Genomic DNA, 8,988 nt, shown 5'->3' with positions numbered 1-8,988 from the left:
AGGCTCTGGGATGGGGGTGGGGCCAAAAGGTTTGGAGTGTGGGAGAGGGCTCCGGGCTGAGTTTGGGGCAGAGGGTTGGGGTGCAGGAGGGAGTTTGGTTGTGAGAGGGGGCTCAGGGCTGGGGCAAGGGGGTTGGGTGCAGGGAGGGTGCGGGCTCCAGGAGGGATTTTGGGTGTGGGACGGGGCTTGAGGCAGGGGGTTGGGGTGTGGGAGGGAGTTGGGGTGCAGGCTCTGGCCTGGCAGCGCTTACCTGGGGTGGCTCCTGGAAGCTGCGGCATGTCCAGCAGTTGCTCCTAGGCTCAGGGGTGGCCAGGCGGCTGTGTGCGCTGCCCCTGCCTGCAGGCACAACCCCTGCAGCTCCCATTGCCCGTGGTTCCCCATTCCCAGCCAATGGGAGCTGCGGAGTTGGCACTTGTGGGGTGGGGTAGTGTGCAGAGACACACACACACACACACACACCCCGGTGGGCCCTGCGCCTAGGAGCCATTCCGGACACACCGTCCGTTTCTGGGAGCAGTGTGGGGACAGGACAGGTAGGGTACCTCCCTTAGCCCTGCTGCACCGCCGGACTTTTAGCAGCCTAAAATCTCCCAGATTGGCTTCAGTAGCCTCTGGGAGATCGAGCCCAATTCCAGGAGATTCCCGGCCACGCCGGAAGGGTTGGCAACCCTATTGCTCAGTAGAGGTTTGCTAGAGTTTGGCAGCAAAATTCTCCAAACATGTACTGAGCAACTCCACAGAGCTGACTGAGCAGCATGCTCCAGCCTTCGACTTTCCCTACAACTGCTCCTCTTGCTTTCCAGGGGCTGCTGTGCCTTCAGATACTCAAACAGAGAGTAGAATGACGGCCTCTCTGGTGTGCTCAGTGATTCCCTTGTAGGTAGCATAGAGGAGAAGGAAGAAGCAACTCAGATGCAGAGAAGAGCATTGAAGGGAGGGAGGGAGGGAGGGGAAAGCAGTAATAAGCTGCAGGCGGTTGAGAGGCAACAGGAGCAGAGGCAAAATGGAACAGGCTATGCAGGGACAGGAGCAGAAGGGTCTGTAACTAGGGTTACCAACTTTCTACTTGCACAAAACTGAACACCCTTACCCGGCCCTGCCCCTCCTCAAAGGCCCTGCCCATTCCTTGAGGCCCCGCCCTGGCTCACTCCATCTCCCCTCCCTCTGTTGCTCACTCTCCCCACCCTCACTTCCTTGCTCATTTTCACCTGGCTGGCTCAGGGGGTTGGGGTGCAGAAGGAGATGAGGGCTCCAGCAGGGGGTGTGGACTCTGGGGTGGGGGCCAGAAATGAGGAGTTCAGGGGGTGGGTGGGGGCTCTCGGCTGAGGCAGTGGGTTGGATGCGGGAGGGGGTGAGGGGTCTGGGGTGGGACTGGGGATGAGGAGTTTGGGGTGCGTGAGGGGGCTCTGGGCTGGGACCAAGGTGTTTGGAGGGTGGGAGGGGAATCAGGGCTGGGGTGGAGGGGCTCCATCTGGGGCTATAGGCTCTGGGGTGGGGCTGGGGATGAGGAGCTTGGGGTGCAAGAGGGTGCTCTGGGTTGGGACCTAGGGGTTCAGAGGGCAGGAGGGCAATCAGGGCTGGGTTAGGGAGTTGGGGCATGGGAGGGTGCAGGCTCCGGGCGGCGCTTACCTCAGGCAGCTCCCAGAAGCAGTGGCATGTCCCTCCTCTGGCTCCTACACTGGGGTGCAGCCAGGCGGCTCTGTGCACTGTCCCATCTGCAGGCGCTGCCCCCGCAGCTCCCACTGGCCGCGGTTCCCGGCCAATGGGAGCTGTGGAGCTGGCACTCGGGGTGGGGGCAGCAGGCGGAGCCCCCTGGCAGCCCCTACGCCTAGGAGCCAAAATGGGACATTTCGCTGCTTCCAAGAGTCGCGCAGAGCCAGGGCAGGAAGGGAACCTGCCTTAGCCCTGCTGCGCTGCCGACCAGATTTTTAATGGCCCGGTTGGCAGTGCTGACCAGAGCCACCATGACCCAGTGCCTTACATTTTGCAACCCAGTACTGGGTCACGACCCACAGTTTGAAAACCACTGGTCTAGATAATGATCCTTAAAGAGTTAAGATTGTACTGTAACCATAAGCCCATGGAAATAGGTGTTTATAGTATTCTTAAAAATAAACCTGAGAACAACTTTCCTTTTGAGATGAAATTTTCCTGATTTCAGTGCAAAGGTTAACATTTTGTGTGTGTATATGTGTTTGCTAAGTTTGGTAAAACTCTGGACATTTTTGAGTTTTCACCTACTTTATTTGCACTTAAATAACTGGAAATAATTTTCTTTGGACATAGCTTATAATAAGGACAAGACTTTTCCTTCTGTTGTATCTATGCCAATGGTTCCCAAACTGCACATCTGCGGGAGATCCACCGGAGCCGCGGGACCGGCAACCGGCAGAGGCCCCCCCGCAGCGTGCCGCCGTGCTTGGGGCGGCGAATTGGCTAGAGCCGCCCCTGGTGGTGGGGCTTGGGCTATGGTCCTCCCTTCTGGTGTCATGTAGTAATTTTTGTCAGAAGGGGGTTGCGGTGCAATGAAGTTTGAGCACCGCTGATCTATGCTATATCCTCATCATCATGGTTGTTGTGCTTTTTAACATGGTCTGACACTGGCAGCCCTCCCTCCAATATGCTGCCTTCCACTTTTGGCACCTTGCAGGTATCTTACTGGTGAGCAAACTAGATAAACCCTTTATTGTGAACGGAAACTATGTACAGAATGAGGTAACAAAACTTTCTACTACTCCATGCAGATCCAGGCTGCAACTGCCCTGTCCTGGGCTTCTTTGTTTCTGCCCCAGCAGGAAGTACGTCATAGAAAACCAAAGTCTGCATCTGGAGTGTGCACAGGAAGCGTTGCATCTCTATTCTGCCTTAAAGATTTATTTTAAAGCACAAAGAAAAAAGTGGAAGTGGCACTGATTTCTTTTTTTCTTTTAATACTGTTTACTACTTTAACTGCTTTTCTTTTGGTTTCACTTTTGTGTCCTGTGACTCAATACTCTGTATCTTCTGTTTGATTCCTCTTGGTCTGATGACTGTAATTTCTTGTTGATGTGTAGCAGTTGCCCCATTTACTGAAAATAGTCACTTCTTGCTTCATGCAGAATGTGGTCACTTCTGACACCCTGTTGTGCTTTCTAAACCACAATCAGGCAACCAAGAGTATCTTCCTTATGAATATGCTGCAATCTCTGTATTTCAGGAACCCAGAGTGAGGCCAGGCACAAAGTTTAAACCACAACTCTTTTTATTGTATACATAACAAGATGGCACCTACAGATTCTGAACATGCAGATTCTGAGCATACCTCTATCATGTGAGAGACCCCTCACAATTGGAGGCCCTCTGGTTATTACACATGACTAGTTTTAAAGAGACTGTACAGTTTTATACCATGCTCATCACCATAGCATCTGAGCGACTTCCAGTTACATGTTATAGGAAATTTGGTTTAAAATTTATTTGAAAATCATGTGCCATACTTACTTTTTAATAAAGTACTACAGTTAAAAGATCCAGATATGAACGTGCATGTAACAGAAATAAATGTACATGAAATTATTTCAATTTGTATGCACTTAGGGAGAACATTTAAATATATTAGTTCATCAATGTTTATTTCAGTCTCAGACCCTATAATCAGAGAATCAGTTGCTGTGTAAATTAGTATGTGTCATGATGTGAAGGGTATTTATTTCAATGCCAAATTTCATATTCAAATAAACATTAGTGTTTTTTGTTTTGTTTGGGTTTTTTTGGTAGAAAAAGGAAATGGATTTCATTAATCACACACACATCTAAGTTCAGATTTTGACTCTTTAAATGTGAGGGAAAACACTTCAGACAGAAAAAGTTCTATTTAGCAAAAATTATCTTTCTGCCTCACAGGTATTGCAGAAGACCACAGTGGTCACACAGCAAGCTGATCTGGTCAATAATAAATTAAATGGAAGAGTCAGGAATTCATGGCTCCTTGCCCAATGCTCAATGCAGGAGCCCATGCTACCTGCTCAGAAGCCAGGTCTGCCTGCTGAACAGTGTCCCTCCCAATAAAAGAAGCAATCATGCATGACAGGGACTGATGGAGCTGTGCAGAGATGGGGAGGTCCCTGCCTCTGATAGTCTACCAACCTTGATGCTCACTCTATCCCCCTCCCACACTGCTGCCAAACTATTTCACCCATAAAGATCCAATGGGGAGATACAGATGAAGTCATGACTACAGCCTCCAGCTCTGACCCTAGCTCCTGGTTTCTGACACTCAGTTCCCAGCACCTGCTCCTACCACTAGGTCTGATGCTGGCTCTGACCACTAGGCTAGACCACCCATGTCCCAGTTGCCTGACACAGGCAAAAGTAATATGGGACTCCTGGCCTTGAGAAAGGGGCAGATATGTATAGCCAACATCACTGTGAGAAGTAAGCACATCCTCAGAATAAGTAGTAGCCTACACGGCTGTATAATAGGCTTGAAGACTAGCAGCTGCAGAGACAAATTTAGGCTGGAGATAGAGAGCACTTTAAGTGTTCCAAAAGTGGAATGAAAACATCTGTGGACTTTGTCCGCCTTAGCAATTTTTTGTCAGGCCTTAAAAAAAATCTTTAATGTGCCAAAGGAGAAAATCTCAACACAGCATCAGCAGGAGATACAATTAATTGGAACTCTTCATTCAGTCTGTGCTGTGGATCAGCTGTGCACAAGTATCAATTTAAACATGATAAAAGAAGATGACAGAGAAGTCTCAACCCTGGAATCTAACCACCTGTATGATTCCCAGTCTGTATCATTTGACATAAAATTAAGCTTTCCTTTGACATAGGAGGTGATAAAAGCAGTACATCAATACATATATCATGCTTAATACAGCAAAAACAGGAACCAAAGAAAATATTGCAGAAAATCTCATAGAAATATGTAATAGTAAGAATATTCAAGTTATAACAAAAAGCAAAATTAAAGAACCTGTTAAAAATAAAATATGTCTTATGCCCTCAGCTAGGCACATCAAGTGAATGTAAGAAAGGAAATTATTTTATTTAGAGTTATTTAACTTCTCCTAGTAATATCTCAGCCTATTATATTAGTTAAAAACACAAGCAGTCATCAAAAACATATCTAACAAACATGAAAAAAACAGACTTCCTACAAACCATGCCACCTTCAGAATGCACTCCCTTTCTTTCCCCTATTCATAGTTTGTGGTATGATTTACTCACACTAAATAACTCAACTAAACTGCATGAAGTAAGGTCTTGCATTTGCCAAAGTTTTCAATTGCTTCATTGGGGCACAAGGAGGTCAATTGACTTACCTGAAGTTATTCAGTATTGTTATTATTTCAAAAGTTCCCATCACCAGGGAATCTAGATGTCAATATACAACTTTAAAAAAGCATCACTGGAACATAGGAATTGCTATACTGGATTGGACTCATGGTCCCTGAAGTCCAGTATCCTATCTCTGAGCCGGGACAGCTCCAGATATTTCAGAGGAAGATGTGAGAAACCTTGCAATAGATGGGGGATAATCTGTCCACCATTAAAGACTAATTTTAACATCTAATTGCTGAAAATTGGCGTAAACTCTGAAGCAGTAAGGTTTTATATTCCATCCTTTTTTTTTGTTTGTTTGTTTTAACTATTATAACTCTGGATATTCTTGTTGTCCCTATAAATGTCCAATCTATGGGTCATTACAAAATCTAATTTCCCTATACTAATTTCCCCCTACTGTTACTTACACCTTCTTTTCAACTGTTTGAAATGGGCCACCCTCATTACCACTACAAAAGTGATTTTTCCTCCCTTGGTATTCTACTGTTAATTGAATTGTCTCGTTAGACTGACCCCCCACTTGGTAAGGCAACTCCCATCTTATCATATACTATGTATATATACCTGCTACTGTATTTTCCACTCCATGCATCTGATTAAGTGGGTTCTAGCCCACGAAAGCTTATGCCCAAATAAATGTGTTAGTCTCTACGGTGCCACAAGGACTCCTCATTGTTTTTGCTGGTACAGACTAACATGGCTATCACTCTGAAACCAATCTATTTTTTTTTAATCTTGCTAAAATCTTGGCTTCACTGACATCCTGTGGTAATAAGTTCCATAGTCTAACTAGGCACTGTGTAAAAAAAGAAGTATTTCCCTTTATCTGTTTTGAATTTGCCATTTTTAATTTCTTTGAATGTTTCCTTGCTCTCTGTCTTATAAAACAGGAGACCAAAAACTCCTGATCTACCTTCTCTATACCAGTGGTTCTCAACCTTTCCAGACTACTGTACCCCTTTCAGGAGTCTGAAGCCTGAGCCCTGTTACCCAGGGCTCAAGCCCAAGCCCAAGCCCTGCTGCCTGGGGCTGAAGCATGTAACTTAGCTTTGTGGGGCCCCAGCAAATGCCCTGTTTGCCAACCCCTAACACCAGCCCTGCACTTATGACCCCCCTAAACCCATCTCATGATTCCCCTGTTGTCACAACCCCCGGGTTGAGAAACACTGATCTAGATGAGTTAACGTACCCGCTGGAAGACCCCTGCGTACCACACATACCCCTGGTTCAGAACCACTGCTTTATACCATTTGTTATTTTGTATACTTCTAACATGTTCCCTCTTATTCATCTCCTTTTTAAGGTAAACAATCCCAATCTTTTCAATCTCTTTCTTTTCATAGGGGAGTTTTCCCCTGCCCCTAATCTGAACTTCTCTGAACTCCCTTTAATTTTACAATATCTTTTTTTGAAATGGAGGTGACTAGTACTACATACAGTATTCCAGATAAGAACAAACCACTCATTTACTGGTTTTAGGAATTATTTTTAGGAAAAGAGTTAACAATTATTTTCTTTTCTTCCTTGGATAAAGGGACAATTCCCATGAGGCAGGAGAGGATGGCTCAAATTCCATTAGAGACGGCCACGTGGGAGTCCGGAAATAAGTGTGTTAATGGGCACAGGCAACAGGTAGCTGTAATGTCTAATAATATCAGTCCAATAGCTGGTTCCTGTACAACAAGAGGGCATCTAGAGAGTACCTTGGATATACCAATATTGTCCTCCAACAGGGTACATGGTTATACAGCAGCATTCGGCCCAATTGTGAACTATGATCTTATTTCCAGTCCTATGTTGATAACTACCTATGGGGGCCTAGTTATTCAGGGACAGGCAGTAAGTTTAATAGCAAGTGTAAAATATTCCAATAGTTAAACATTCTATTAAACACTCTGGTTATGTGAATAACTTATTACATAGTGCTGCTGGGCTTCAAAACACTGTTCAATATTTTCTGTTGGGGAAAAAACATCGTTTTGCAATTTTAATTGAATTTTCATAGTTTAACAAGAAGGGAGGAAAGGAAAGAAAAGTCTGAGAAAGACCAGGTTTGAGACATTCCCCAAAGAAATTTGTAGCATGCCAGAAAGGTATTTTCAGTTATTTCAGTTTTTATTTCAAAATTTTAACTGATGTTTTTAAAGCTCCCAATTAAGTTTTGTATATAAGAAGTAAAATTAATCATACTTAAGCATTATTTGAATTGTTGACCAGCCCAAATTGTATTAAAAAATAAGGGGAAAAGATATGCAGTTACACAATATACCACCTTCTGTCACATCAATTGACTGCAGGTTTATGGCTGTACCGTTTTATTCATGATAGCTTGTCCCTATGTATGTATGATGTATTGATATCATATGATGATGAAATACTATCCCTCCAACAGTAACTAAGGATGTTGTTAAGCAGCAGTTACTAAAGATACACATTTTTAAATCAGCAAGGCTGGATAAATTGCATCTGAGAGTTTTAAAAGAGCTGGCCTATGAATTCTCTTGACTCTTAATGTTGATTTTCAATAAGTTTTTGAATACTGGGGAAGCTCCAGAAAAATGGAAGAAAGCTAGTGTTGTGCCAATATTAAAAAAGGTAAGCAGGATGACCCAAGTAACTGTAGGCCTTTCAGTCTAACATCAATTGCGGGCAAGATAACAGAGCAGCAGCTAAGAGATTCGATGAATAAAAAATTAAAGGAGGGTAATATAATTAATGACAATCAATGTGGACTTATGAAAAATAGATCCTGTCACACTAACTTGGTATCTTTTTCTAAAGAGATTTCAGTTTGGTTGATGAAGTGAATAGTGTTAATGAAATATACTTAGACTCCAGTGAAGCATTTAACTGCACAACTTCTTGATTAAAAACCTAGAAAGATATAAAATTAACATGGCACATACTAAATTGCATTAAAAGCTGGCTAATCGATAGGCCTCAGAATGTAACTGTAAATAGAATATCATTGGGTTGGTGCGCTTCTAGTGGGGTTCCTCAGAGATCAGTTTTTGGTTCTATACTATTTAACATTTTTATCAGTGACCATAAAGAAAACATAAAATTAGTTTGCAGGTGACATAAACATTGGGGGAGTAGTAAATAATGAAAAGGACAGGTCACTGAAACAGAGCAATCTGGATCACTTAGTAAGATGAGTGCATGCAAACAATATACATTTCAATATGGCTAAATGTCAGGTCATACAGCTAGGAACAAAGAATGTAGGCCATACTTACAGGATGAGAGACTCTATCCTGGGAAGCAGTGATTCTGAAAAAGACATGGGGTTCATGGTGGATAATCAGTTGAATATGAGCTGCTAGTGCAATGCTGTGGTCAAGAAGGCTTATGCAATCCTTGGATGAGTAAACAGAGGAATATTGAGTAGAAATAGGGAGGCTATAGTACTTCTGTATTTGGCACTGGTATGACTGCTACTGGAATATTATATTCAGTTCTGGTATATACACTCATAGGCGCCAACTCCGTGGGTGCTCCAGGGCTGGAGCACCCATGGGGAAAACTTGGTGGGTGCACAGCACCCACTGGCAGCTCCCCACTCCCTCTCCACTCTGCCTCCTCCCCTGAGTGCACTGTGTGCCCGCGTTTCCCCCCTAGCTCCCAGTGCTTGTGCCGCAAAACAGCTGTTTCATGCAC

At 44.3% G+C, this 8,988-nt stretch overlaps 1 protein-coding gene across 1 annotated transcript in view; it reads left to right on the top strand.

The window, feature by feature from the left end:
* The first annotated feature begins 6,874 nt into the window (after positions 1–6,874).
* PPP2R5C (protein phosphatase 2 regulatory subunit B'gamma) overlaps positions 6,875–8,988 on the top strand; it is a 175,098-nt gene continuing 172,984 nt past the window's right edge. Inside the window, exon 1 of the mRNA XM_045015782.1 lies at positions 6,875–6,960. Within this exon, the coding sequence (XP_044871717.1) occupies positions 6,889–6,960 (72 nt within the window). The 5' untranslated portion in view covers positions 6,875–6,888. The remainder of the gene's footprint in view (positions 6,961–8,988) is intronic.

Source organism: Mauremys mutica, chromosome 4 (assembly GCF_020497125.1).
Source record: "Mauremys mutica isolate MM-2020 ecotype Southern chromosome 4, ASM2049712v1, whole genome shotgun sequence".
NCBI classification, from domain to species: Eukaryota; Metazoa; Chordata; order Testudines; family Geoemydidae; genus Mauremys; species Mauremys mutica.
The sequence above is the reverse complement of the archived record's forward strand: the minus strand, read 5'-3'. Positions and strand labels throughout refer to the sequence as shown.